This window comes from Scyliorhinus torazame, chromosome 8, assembly GCF_047496885.1.
Source record: "Scyliorhinus torazame isolate Kashiwa2021f chromosome 8, sScyTor2.1, whole genome shotgun sequence".
In the NCBI taxonomy this organism is placed as follows: domain Eukaryota; kingdom Metazoa; phylum Chordata; class Chondrichthyes; order Carcharhiniformes; family Scyliorhinidae; genus Scyliorhinus; species Scyliorhinus torazame.
Window position 1 is genome coordinate 131,441,307 of NC_092714.1, and position 14,258 is coordinate 131,455,564.

Consider the following 14,258-nt stretch of genomic DNA (forward strand, 5'->3'; position numbering starts at 1 on the left):
TTGTGGGAGCTTGCTGTGCACAAATGAGCTGCCATTTCTACTTTACAGCAGTGACTCCCCTTCAAAAGTGCTTCATTGACTATAAAGCACTTTGAGGTGTGCTGAAGTTGGGAAATATGCTTTATAAATGCATGGCTTTTAAAAAAAATTATTTTACACGCATATCGTCACAGACCCCCAACTTCTCATAACTCCCAGTGATTTCCTTCTGAACCCCGGCTCCCTTTTCAGACAAACTGTACTTGATTGAGTCTGAGCTTTTTGTTTTACTCAGTCACGTTGGAGTTAAAATGGAATAATTTTCCAATGTGGTCTTTATGCTTCTCGTGTAATCTAATTTTATTTCCCTCACATGAACAATCCCACAGAAAATCTATAGCTGGAAACTCAGGATGTATTGGAAAGCACCAGTTATTGTTTTTGGATGTTTGCCTGGACAAATTCATATCCCTCACCCTATCAGTTAAAGCAGCTTTGCCTTTTCCAGGCACTTCCCTTTCTTTTTTTTTTGGAAAGTGGATTGCTGGCTCTCCATAAACAATGTGGATTTGTTCATTGGGATGGGTCTGAAAACTGACACCACTTGTTTTCCAAGTCACCAGGGCTGCAGAGTGGAAGATTCATATCCGCCTGATGTGACTATCTTGCTGTTTGCAGCTGGAACTCGCAGGCAGTGCCAGTATTCAGACAAGTCACTTAATACCATTTGATGTGCAAATTAAAATGCAACAGCCCTTACTTTCATCTCTGGGGACCTCAGTCATTTTCACTTAAAGTCTTTTACGACCCCACCCTGGGCTAGTGCGCGGTCAATTCCAGCCCCACTTGACCTGGAGTCACAACACCAGTGAATTAACCAGTAATTCTTAGAAAAATATCGAAAGTCTTTGGTCGTTGGCTGCTCAGTAATTACAGTCACCAGGTTTGGGGCAGCACGGTAGCACAAGTGGATAGAACATAGAACATAGAACAATACAGCGCAGTACAGGCCCTTCGGCCCACGATGTTGCACCAAAACAAAAGCCATCTAACCTACACTATGCCATTATCATCCATATGTTTATCCAATAAACTTTTAAATGCCCTCAATGTTGGCGAGTTCACTACAGCACTGTGGCTTCACAGCGCCAGGGTCCCAGGTTCGATTCCCCGCTGGGTCACTGTCAGTGTGGAGTCTGCACGTTCTCCCCGTGTCTGCGTGGGTTTCCTCCGGGTGCTCCGGTTTCCTCCCACAGTCCAAAGACGTGCAGGTTAGGTGGATTGGCCATGATAAATTGCCCTTAGTGACCAAAAAGTTTAGGAGGGGTTACGGGGATAGGGGGAAGTGAGGGCTTAAATGGGTCGGTGCAGACACAATGGGTCGAATGGCCTCCTTCTGCACTGTATGTTCTATGTTCCTATGTTTGTAAATGTAAACACAATTATCTTTTAATAATAACAATACTTTGATGAAGTATGCAACAAATACAACTGGTTAACTATTATCTAATTACTAATTCCCCACTTTAATTTGCTCCCCACTCTCTATATATACACACACACAAGACCGACAAACAGAGATGGAAAGAGAGGGGTGTAAAAAATAAGTTAAAGAGAAAAGAAGTATTTGTTTCAGAAGGTTGTCTTTAAGCATCTTACTACTCTTCCAACTGTACTTTCAGTGCAAGGCTTTACTGTAGATTCATTCAGGCCTCCGTAGTTTCAGAAATATAGCACTCACAACCTTTCTGGAGAGGGAGCGAGGGTCCTGGTTTTTGTTTGCAGCCTGTAATGGTTTTCCTGTAGATTTGTTCGTTCAGGTTCTTGGCAGTTCCAGAAATACAGTTCACTCAGCCTTTCTGGAGAAAACCCGGGAGGGAGAGTCCTTGTCCCTGTACTTCCAGGAGTCCACCTGAGCTCTTTGGGACTCTGAAGTCATTCCACTGGGTCACTATCCAATCACCACCCGCTACCAGGCAGAACATGGCCTTTTGGGCCAAATTATTGGCCCCCAGCCAATCAATCAAACCGAGTCCCACCCACCCCATCTCTCTCTCTCTGGTGCCAAAAAGTCTGAAGCTCCTGTTCAAACTAGCGGAGACTACCAGAGTGTTCTCCCTGTAACTTCTAAATTCCTCATTCTCTCTGTTGTTTGACTTAAAGATATGTGTCCATTAATCACCCATGGATCAAAAATGATAATGGTAAAATAAAAGGAAGGATAATAAGGGAATAAACAGGAAGGACCTTTACAAGCTACAGGTTCCTTGTATTTTAAGGAAAATGTTTGAAAAGTGCTCCAGTCCAGTGACTTGATCACAACACCCAGGCTGACATGGACTGCAGCACCAACATTGATCCCACAGCCAAGTGAACCTATATAGATTATCGGGTGCTGTCCACGTTCTGGTGAACGTAAAATATTCCATCTTGATAAAGAAGCAGGACAATTCCTGTGATTTTTTTTTTTTCCACACAAATTTATTCCACATCCAACATGACAAAAACACATGATCTGGTTGTTATTGGATGTGTCCAAATTGGTGTGTTTTCTATAGGTGCAAAAGTTTGCAATTGGCTGTCCAACATCCTGAGGTTCTGAAAGGTACTATATAAATGCAGGTTCTTTCTTCGTACCCTTCAAGTTTACAAACATGTCTGTCATACAAAACAAGGATTAATTTTAAAAATTGGATTGCAGATACAGATAAACTATAATAATGAAAGTCTGTTAGGATTAATAGCAAACAACTAAAACACAAATTAGATGTACGGGTGATTCAATTCTATACTAGGTTGGCTGGTTTGTGATGCGGGGCGATGCCAACAGCGTGAGTTCAATTCCCATGTTGGCTGAGGTTATCCATGAATGTCCCTCCTTCTCAACCTTGCATCTCACCTGAGGTGTGGTGGCCCTCAGGTTAAATCACCACCAGTCAGCTTTGTGTCAAAAGGGGGGAGCAGTCCCTGGGACTGTGACGACTTTCACTTAATATCATTCAATGCATGACAGACTAGCTAGCTGTATGATCTATGGGTGGTGTGTGTTCATGTCATGTAAAGGCTGTTCGATGTATTGCTTCACTGTCGAGCAACTTCAACAATCAAGCACCACAATCACATTAAGCATTTAAAATGAATTCTCTATATGTGAGCATCACTGGCAAGGCCAGCCTTCAATACCCATCCCTTCTTGCCCTGAGATGGTGATGGCTGCCTCCTTCTTGAACACTAGTTGCCTTGCTAAACTCCCCAAAATATTCTCTCAACCTCTCTCTTCGTCTTTTCGTGGTAATGCCAATTTACCACCAAATTAGTGTGCGCACCAAGGAAAGGGGAAAAGTTCCAGGCCCATGAGATTTCCATTCAATTATCTCAGTCTGCAGCGAACTTCCACCTTGGCAAAGGGACTCTGAACAATACAATCCATGTTAACAAGCCAAAGGCAGCGGTCTGGCTTCAAACTCGTGTCAAGCATAAACTCCTACCACCTGTACACACCTTGGTGATAGTGATCGTCATGAGGCTCATTGGCTGATGTATTCAAAGAAGAGGAGTGCTACCATCATCTTGAAAAAATGTTGGTCATTGTCTTGCCCCTTATAAATCACCACCAGACTTGGTGCAACCTTGGTCATGAATAGATGGCAATATCAGTTAGAAATTAAGCCAAAAGGGGAGATTGCTGTGCCTTTTCAAAGTTTTTGAAATGGTCTCCGATATCCTGACTGTTGGTACACACAATAAATTACACTCCAAACAGTCAAGATCTCCGAAAGTACTTTGTCGTTCAAAGTCTGAGGTCTTTTGGCAGCGGCTGGTCGTCTGAAATGAATATAATTTAATTTAGATGTTAATAAACTTTTTTATGCGTTCCATATGTTGCACTCACAACCCATCGCAATATTACGCAATAAATCTGTGGGGAATATTAAGATACGTTTCAGGAGACCTAGATGCCTCAGAGACAAAACAGCATTCAGCCAGAGGGCAGACTCTAGTTAAAATTAATTATTCAATTTCTGGGCTGGTGAAAGTCCGCTTTTATTCGATGTAAACAGGGACTGATTGAGTATAAAATATAATTTATATGTTTGCTCACAGCTCCGCCAAGTCTGTAAGCTGACAGCGGCACTTCTGGCTGGGTGATCAGTTGACTCAGGGTTGAGTGCCATTAATTGTTCATACCTGACACAGTTGTCATGAAAGAACAAACGTGTCATGACTGACACCTTTGCCTAACTTGCTCCTCATGCTTCATTCATGCAGCTCATCCACTAACTAGATGAGAGGACCTGAGTGTGATCCTCAGACTTTTAGCTGTGCTTCTTTAAGATTGTTATCCTATGTGACTATGACAAAGGTAAATGATCTCTGATCACCTGAAGTCTTTGACATGGCTGACTCCAACCTCTCCCTCCAATGCCCTGCCACTGTTGTCTAGTGGAAGGACTGCACTCACCCTGGTTCCCACATCCTATCTATTTCTTGCAGTCAGAGAACTGCCATCAGTAGTTTGCTTCCCCATGCACACACAGTTATCACTCAGCGAGTAGCAGGATCACATCGCCCTATTTCAAAGAGGAGCAGGATAGTTAAAGCTGCCTCAATTTTAAAATTCTCATCCTTGTTTTCAAATTCCTCCCATGTCCTTTCCCCTCCCCATCTCTGTCGTCTCCGTTATCCCTAGATTTGTGATGTTGGTGCGCTTCCCATTTTGCTGTTGGGTATGTAATCTCCTCCCAGTGCTCACCTGGGGGACGCACAACCAGTTGATGTACCCAGTGGATGAAGTTTTTCTGAACATGTACATCACTCCCACCAGTCCTTGGCAACACTAATTGTTGCCCCAACACACTGCACGACAGTATCCATGTGAATCGGTGGCAGGTCAAATTAGCCACTTGATGAAAAGAATCAGAGAATTACAGAGGATTCTTAACAACCTGGGAGTTCATCAGTTTGTAGTTCATTAGTGCAAAATCTTTGTCAAAAACGAAAGTCAAAAAGGATGCTGAAAATGAAGGCATTAAACGGGCCTTAAAAGAGGCATGCTGAACACTGGAAAACAATTGAGTTCTTTTCACGGATTCACTAACTGAGATGTAAAATGTCATAATTAGTGTTACAAAAGTGCTTGCAATTAGAGCATGATACCTGTGTGATATTCAGTGCATCTCTCTCTAAATCAAATGTGAGCATCTGTAATGTTAGAAATCATGTAATCACCACGTCTCTTATAAATCACAACCCCTCATGACTGGTCATTGCTCCTTTGCGCCATCTTCCAATTCTCTGTCAACTCTGCTCCCAGTGACCCCCCCCCCCCCCCCCCCCCAAACTGAATCCACTCCTCCACCCAGCTCCCCAACCTCTGGCCAGAATCTCAACTAGCTATGTAGGTACCTGGAGTCTAATTTGTCTCTTTGGAAACCATACAGTGTAAGTTCTGTAGATTTTTAAAATTCAAAGCACAGACAGTATTATTAATAAATAACCTAAATTGCTTGCACAGTTGGTGCACATCAAATATGGTGCAACTGTGTTAACATCTACATGGTAATTATAAATAAAGTACTGAGGCAATAATGTACTTGATTGTGCTTCAATCTAATTACAAGGTCAGTGGAGTGAGCAGCTTTTTAAAACTACACAGTAATAGCTTAATAATTACAAGGTGATTAATGAAAATTAAGCACATCTTGATTTCAGTCAGAACTCTTCTTTGAGAGGAATCGTTTGGTGTTCTGGGTGTCGATAAAGAAGGAATGATACTTTTACCTGTTGTTTTTAGTTCAGTTGAGCCTGTGTTGAAGGGACAACCTGTGCCTCAGTGGATTGCGCCCCGGTCTCTGGCTAGCTGCTCTCGGTTCAAGCCCCGCCCCAGAATCTGTTCATGATGTGGTTCAAAAGGTTGAGAAGCAGCCTGTGAATATTTCCAACACGTCCTCATTATTTTCCAAAGGGAAAACAGAGGTACGCGGAGATACAAAACAGTCACTCCGGAGTATTAGTAACTTGCAATCAACTGTCCTGCCAAATGCCCACAAAATCCAAAGGAATGGCAAGGCCTCCTCACAAACAAGAATGCAAGTTGTAGGAGATATCTGCTATTCTCCTTCTATTCCATCTATGGTAGCCAATTGTGGTTGGATGCTTGAGGTTTCACTTACTGTCTACAATTGCCCGCAATGACCAGGCTCCCAACATTGGTCAGCAGACATATAAATCACCATAACACGCCATCACCCTTCACCAAATTAAAAGCCGAGAGACTCCTGGGGTTGAACTTTAAGCTGGAAATTGGGTGCCTGCCAAACCCCGTCGACTACTGTATAAAGGTCGGAGGCTCACACTGCAGCCAATAAATGGCTGACGGCACTTTAATTGCCTTAATGCGGGGTGTCCAGCCATCTCTAAGACAATGTCTTGCCTTAGAAAGCTGCAGGTGAGTTGGAGGGCCAGCAGATCTGAAAGTGTCAGACCTCAGAATTGTGCACACTGTCTGGTATCAGACCTCGGGAGTGAAAACACAGTGCAGAATCTGAAACTCCTAGTGTTAGCAGTGTCCAGTATCTGAACTCCCGAGTGTGAGCACTGTCCAGTATCTGAACTCCTGAGTGTGAGCACTGTCCAGTATCTGAACTCCTGACTGTGAACCCTGTCCAGTGTCTGAAACCCCAAGTGTCAGCACGGTCCAGTATCTGAACTCCTGAGAGTGAGCAGTCTCTAGTATCACAACTCCCAAGTATCGGCAGTATTCGGGTATCTGTACTCGCGAGTGGGAGCACTGTGCAGTGTCTGAACTACCGAGTGTGAGCACTGTCCAATATCTGAACTCCCGAGTGTCGGCACTGTCCAGTATTTGAACTCGAAAGTGTGAACACTGTCCACTATCTGAACTCCCGAGTGTGAACACTGTCGACTATCTGAACTCCCGAGTGTGAGCATTGCCTAGTATCTGAACTCCCAAATGTCAGCACTGTCTAGTATCTGAACTCCCAAGTGTGAGCACTGTCCAGTATCTGAACTCCCGAGTGTGAGCACTGTCCACTATCTGAACTCCCGAGTGTGAACACTGTCCACTATCTGAACTCCCGAGTGAGAACATTGTCCACTATCTGAACTCCCGAGTGTGAACACTGTCCACTATCTGAACTCCCGAGTGTGAACACTGTCCTCTATCTGAACTCCCGAGTGTGAGCATTGCCTAGTATCTGAACTCCCAAATGTCAGCACTGTCTAGTATCTGAACTCCCGAGTGTGAGCACTGTCCAGTATCTGAACTCCCGAGTGTGAGCACTGTCCAGTATCTGAACTCCCGAGTGTGAGCACTGTCCAGTATCTGAACTCCCGAGTGTGAGCACTGTCCAGTATCTGAACTCCCGAGTGTGAGCACTGTCCAGTATCTGAACTCCCGAGTGTGAGCACTGTCCAGTATCTGAACTCCCGAGTGTGAGCACTGTCCAGTATCTGAACTCCCGAGTGTGAGCACTGTCCAGTATCTGAACTCCCGAGTGTGAGCACTGTCCAGTATCTGAACTCCCGAGTGTGAGCACTGTCCAGTATCTGAACTCCCGAGTGTGAGCACTGTCCAGTATCTGAACTCCCGAGTGTGAGCACTGTCCACTATCTGAACTCCCGAGTGTGAACACTGTCCACTATCTGAACTCCCGAGTGTGAACACTGTTCACTATCTGAACTCCCGAGTTTGAACACTGTCCTCTATCTGAACTCCCGAGTGTGAGCATTGCCTAGTATCTGAATTCCCAAATGTCGGCACTGTACAGTATCTGAACTCCCGAGTGTAAGCTCTGTCCAGAATTTGAACTTGCGAGTGTGAACACTGTGCAGTATCTGAACATCCGAGTGTGAACACTGTCCAACATCTGCACTCCCGAGTTTGAGCACTGTCTAGTATCTGAACTCCTGAGTGTGAGCACTGTCCGGTATCTCAAGTTGCAAGCGTTGGCACTCGAGTGTTGGCACTCTCCATTATCTGAAATCACGCTTGTCGGCACTGTCCGCTATCTGAACTCACGGGTGTTGGCACTTTCCAGTATCTGAACTCCCAAGTGTCAGCAGTATCCAGTATCTGACCTCACGAGTGTTGCACTGTCCGCTATCTGAACATGCGAGTGCTGGCACTGTCCAATGCCTGAACTCATCAGTGTGAGCACTGCCCACTATTTGAACCCCCCAGATTACGACGACAAGAATTCAGTATAAGCTCTTTGTGCCATGTTCTGTTTCACACCAGTACATATATCCCTCAACTGTCTCACGTTATGGGGGCGACACGGTGATGCAATGGTTAGCACTGCTGTCTCACGGGCCTATATTCGGGTTTGATACCGGCCCTTTGGGCACTGTCCGTGTGGAGCTTGCACATTCTCCCCGTGTGTGCGTGGGTCTCACCCCCCACAACCCAAACATGTGCAGGCCATGCTAAATTGCCCCATATTTGGAAAACAATGAACTGGATACTCTAAATTAATTAAAAAAACTCCTATCAACAACATCATCGGCACAATGACAGACCGTAACCTCCTCCCGTCGGATATCAGCTCCTTCCCTACCCCTGCAAGAGCCAATCCAGGATTCTTTAAACCCACACTATAACCACTATATAAGATCATTTGGAGAGGAGCACCTAACTCCCCCGTCAAGCGTACCTCTAAACCAAAGAAGAGCTCTAACAACACAAATCCACAGCACGCAGTCTCTCACTTGAACAAATTGAACAAGGGTTAACCAACCACACCCAGGCGCGCGCCACCCACATTTCCCCTGAACCTAATAGCTCCGAAAATGTCAAATAAGAATCACAAGGAACTCTGTCCTCTGCAGAACACTTGATCTGTCCGGGCCTTTGTAGGAGATAAGCACAGATTCTCAAAGTAATAAAAATACAAAATAGAAACCCGATACAATTAGCTCTACCTGGAGGATTTCTTTAACCTCCGGGAGAACATATCTAAAGAGAAAATGCTGTAAAATCTCAGCAGGTCTGGCAGCATCTGTAGGGAGAGAAAAGAGCTAACGTTTTGAGTCTAGATGACCCTTTGGTGTCTAAAACGTGCTCCCCCTTTGTAAATGCAAGGATTACAGCAAATAAAAAAAATAGGACAAGACTCTGCACAAACCACCGTCACATTACTGACTCAGTCTGGTTTTTGCCAAAACAGGATAACAGACAACCCTTGCCCTCGTACTCAAACATTGCACACCTTTGTCAGGAGAAAAGGCAGCAACGTGAAATCAACAGCATAACCACAAGGGAATAGAATCCAGGATTATTGATGAACTGCAGGATAATAAAACCACCCACGGCGCTTGGAAAGGCCAAGGTGATAACAGGATTGCCAAATGTCCCTACGGATCTCTCAAAAGTTCCATCGAAGGAAGCGCCTTCACCTCCGCCACGTTGATGCCCAGGTGGCAAGAAAACTAGGCTCCTGCTGGGAGGGAGCAGTTATCTCTAACCCCTCGTGACAAGCATACGAGACCAGTGGTCGGGACCTCCCAACTGACCCCAGGCCTCGAAGACCAGATACAATATGTTCCGTCAAACCTGAAATACCCAGCCTTCAAGTCAAGATTGTGAAAACATGGCAGCTAATTCTCAAGCTCAGTCGGGATCTTGCCCCCCCCCACTCCTCACAAGGGACTGGGCTCACAAACATTCCTTATCAGCCAGATTAGATGACATACCATGCAGCAGGATTTCCAAGGATTGAAGGTGAGCCCCCACCAGGAAGGTTTTGTTGTGTTAAGCACAGTAAGATAACACGGGTGCAACTGGATGCAGCTTTACCTGACAGATACTCCACACCTTGAAGTTAGTTCAATATGATTTATTGAACCTGTCACACAGTTAGCTCAATCCTCTGTGTTCGAATCTCTGCTAACCTAGTGTGATTAATCTGTCTGACTGAACCAGACTAACTCTTAGCCACGTGCTGTAGGAGTTGTATGATATGTACACCCTGACTCACACTGTAGATGTCACCAGTGGAAAGAGGCGGAGTGTGAGTGCCTCGTGCCTTTTATAGTGGGAAACCACCCCCAAGTGTTCTGCCTGCTGATTGGTTATGTCCTGTTCTCTGTGTTCATTAGCTGCCTGTTTGTATCTCATTATGTGCATGTCTGCATATCATGGGTGGGGTTACTGGGTTATGGGGATAAGGTAGAGGTGTGGACCTTAGGTAGGGTGCTCTTTCCAAGAGCCGGTGCAGACTTGATGGGCCGAATGGCCTCCTTCTGCACTGTAAATTCTATGATCTATGATGACAGGTTTCTCTCCCAAATACCAGGATTCTCTTCTCTGCCTCTACTATATTCTCAAGGATATTCCGCAGTTCATCAAAGCAAGCACCAAAAATCTGCACCACAGAACTGAGATCATCGTCCAGAACACCAAGGGAGGCGGTGGCGTAGTGGTATTGTCGCTGGGCTAATAATCCAGAGAACCAGGGTAATGCTCTGGATTATTAGTCCAGAGTTCTAATCCCACCATGGCAGATGGTGAAATTTGAATTCAATTTGAAAAAAAGGAGCTAAAAGTAGATGACCATGAAACCATTGTCAACTGTTGCAAAAACCTATCTAGTTCACTAATGTCCTTTAGAGAAGGAAATCTGCTGTCCTTACCTGGTCCTCGGGTGGCTTGATGGCGCAGTGGTTCGCACTGCTGCTTCTGGGCGCTGAGGAGCAGGGTTCGATCCCAGCCCTAGGTCACTGTCTGTATGGAGGATTCTTTAAACCCACACTATAACCACTATTTAAGACCACTTGGTGGAGGGTGCCTAACTCCCCATCATGCGTCATCAGTGTACATCCTCCCCGTGTCTGCGTGGGTCTTATCCTACAACCAAAACGTTGTGCAGGGTAGTTGATTGGCCAGACTAAATTGCCCCATCGTTTGAGAAATTTAAAAAATAAATCCTTACCTGGTCCGGCCTACAGCAATATAGTTGACTCTTAAATGCCCTCCGGGGTGGGCAATAAATATTGGCCCAACCAGTGACACACACTGATGAACGAATAAAAAACGAAATTGCAGTGACGGCCATGATCTTCATTCTTACAGCACCGTGGCGTCATAGACCCACTCACCAGCAAAACTGCCACTGTAAACTGGACCCCATTCCAGCCACCTCTGACCACCTCAATCAAATGAGCATTTTCTCTGATTTAACTCAGCTCCTCATCACCAAACTCCAGCCGGGATCATCCAGGGACATAGCGCAAGACATGTATCCAAAAAAGATGTACATTAGGGTAAAATAAAGTCTGCAGTGACCCTTGGAACGGGTACCCTACCTAGGCCCATGGCCGACCCTATCTCTGGTAACCCCACCTAACCTTTTTGGACACTAAGGGGTAATTTAGCATAGCCAGTCCATCAAACCTGCACATCTTTGGACTGTGGGATGAAACCAGAGCACCTGTGGAGGAAATCCACACAGACACGTGGAGAAAGTGCAAACTCAACACAGTCACCAAGGCCGGAATTGAGCCCTGGTCCCTGGCGTTTTGAGGCAGCAGTGCTAACCACTGTGCCACCCTAATCATTCAACCCTTTGTTATTTGAGGGACCTGACTATATGTAAATTGGCTGTTTCATTTCCTTGCACTACACCAAAACTAATTAATTGCCTATAAACCACTTTAGGATGTGCATAAATCATGAATGACACCACATAAATGCAAGTTCATCTCTTTGCATTTCTATCATGAAGGCCCCGCCGGTATAACCTCAGCCGATACAGGAATTGACCTTGCTCTGCATCACAAACCAGCTCTCTATCAACTGAACTAAACTGGCCCTCTGAGCTAAAATAGTAAGGAGAAATGGTAAAATGCTAATGGCCACATTATAGGAAGGATGTGATTGCACCGGGCAGGGTGCAGAGGCATTTCACCAGGATGTTGCCTGGGGTGGAATATTTCCGATATGAAGAGAGATGGGATAGGCTTGGCTTGTTTTCGCTGGAGCAGAGAAGACTGAGGGGCGACCTGATTGAGGTGCACAAGATTATGAGGGGCATGGACAGGGTGGGTAGGCAGCAGCTATTTCCCTTAGTTGGAGGGTCAGTTACGAGGAGACACAAGTTCAAGCAGAGGAGTGGGAGGCACAGGGGGAATTTGAGGAAAAACATTTTTACCCAGAGGGTGGTGACGGTCTGGAACGCACTGCCTGGGAGGGTGGTAGAGGCGGGTTGCCTCACATCCTTTGAAAGTACCTGGATGAGCACTTGGCACATCTTAACTTTCGAGACTATGGGCCAGGTGCTGGCAAATGGGATTAGGATTGGCAGATCAGGTGCCTTTCATGCGACGATACAGACTCAATGGGCCGAAGGGCTTTTTCTGCACTGTATATTTCTGTGATTATGCTTCTGCAGTCATATGGATTCGAAGTAAGACTAGGGTCCAATACTAAGTAAATATAAATAAAAAGTTCTACGGAACAGTTCTTTAGTTGCCAGGAATAGATTATGTCACATTGCAGCCATTATAAATCGATTCCAGTATAGTTGCAGGTGAATAGTTGCTTCTTTGATTCAGGTGTCTTGTGGTTTGGAGGAGATATTAGCTCAGTGTGCTAAACAGCTGGTTTGTAATGCAGAACAAGACCAGCAGCGCGGGTTCCTTTCCCGTACCGTCTTACCCGAATAGGTGCCGGAATATGGCGCCTAGGAGCTTTTCACAGTAACTTCATACTTGTGACAATAAAAGATTATTATTATTATTATTATTTCAGTCCTTTTTTTCCAGCTGTGATCCTTGTGGCTGACTGGTTGACTTCCACAGTCAGAGAGAGAGAGTTTTTAGATATTCCTGCAAATAATGGTTATTTCCTTTTCTGGGACATTGCGTCAGTTATTTTATCATGAACCTTAAATGTGGAAAACCTCCAGTTGCTTTTCCTCACACACACACAGACAGACTGCCCTGGGCAGCTCTCTCAGCTAGCTTTTATCCACTTTTTGTGCATTTGAACTGGAATCCTGGGATACACTAGTCTGTCTGGTCAATTACATACAGGGTCTTTGTGATGAGATAGTCATTTCTTTGTCTTCACCGAGGATAATACGCAGTCTTTCAATATTGTACCTTGTCTGGAAACACAGCGAGGGGTTCCATTGTCTCCCAGAGAAACACCCTGCAGCCATTGTCAGTGGCTAACTGTACGTTCTCAGCCATCTTCGGGTTTTGTGTCCATTTTTAAAATATAAAACTCAGGGGTGGGATTCTCCCAGCCCCGCACCGGGCCGGAGAAACCCCACAACCGCGCCACGCCGGCACGCGATTCTCTGCGGAGCAGACAATCGGTGCCACTGGCGCCGGCGCGTTTGGAGCGGCGCTGGTCGCGGGCCGCTGTACATGGCGGGGCCACCGATTCTCCGGCCCGGATGGGCCGAGCAACCGCTCTAAAAAGGCAGAGTCCCGCCGGCGCCGTCCACACCTGGTCACTGCCGGCGGGAACTCTGCGCGCAGGGCCGGGGGGCGGCCTGTTTGGGGGGGGGGGGGAGACTCCGATCGCGGGGGGGGGGGGGGGGGGGGGGGGGCCTCTGATGGGGCCTGGCCCGCGATCGGGGCCCACCGATCGGCGGGTCGGCCTCTTGCTCCCCGAGCCTATTTTCTTAAGCGCCGGCCCCTGAACTCCCGCGCCATGTTGCGTCGGGGCCGGCGTGTTGAGGGAGGCCACCGCGCATGCGTGGGTTGGCGCCGGCACACTGCGCATGTCCTCGTTGACGCCGGTGCCACTGCGCATGCGCGGATCTCGCGGCGCACAGTTCGCGCCGGGATGGGAGGCTGGAGGAGCGTGAACCGCTCCAATGCTGTGCTAGCGTCCCGTAGGGGCCAGAATCGGTACTCCCAGCGGCCCGTTCATGCCGTCGTGAAATACGACGGTGTTTCCGACGGCGTGGACACTCTGCCGCCGAATGGGAGAATTCCGCCAGAGGTCTTTTTTAAATCTGATATTTCCTTGCATTCCATGGTATTTTTCTTCCATCATCATAACAGCGGTGACGAGCTCCTTTTTAATTTTCCTCTCGTGGGATAGTCCTCATGTGCCCACTTGTAGCCAGCGGTATCCTTAAAGTAAATTAGCAGAGTTCCAGCAAGGCCAATGGTCTGAAGGGCCCATGGTGGCTCGCGTGTTTACCTTCTGGTTGTCGGAGTTCTGCATTGGAAACCAATGCCACTGAGGCAGAGACGAGTGTGATTTAAAAACATGTATAAAGATTTAATGGAACTATCAACAG

At 46.4% G+C, this 14,258-nt stretch overlaps 1 protein-coding gene across 5 annotated transcripts in view; it reads left to right on the forward strand.

Moving 5' to 3' along the window:
- The window catches only part of LOC140428112 (E3 ubiquitin-protein ligase Midline-1), a 572,352-nt gene that overhangs the window by 293,067 nt on the left and 265,027 nt on the right, over nucleotides 1-14,258 (forward strand). For 2 of the 5 annotated variants that reach the window (XM_072514185.1, XM_072514190.1), the window contains exon 2: nucleotides 9,168-9,721. The exons of the other annotated variants lie outside the window; for them this stretch is intronic. In XM_072514185.1, coding sequence (XP_072370286.1) covers nucleotides 9,685-9,721 — 37 coding nt within the window. In that variant the 5' untranslated portion in view covers nucleotides 9,168-9,684. The remainder of the gene's footprint in view (nucleotides 1-9,167; nucleotides 9,722-14,258) is intronic. 5 annotated transcript variants of the gene reach the window in all.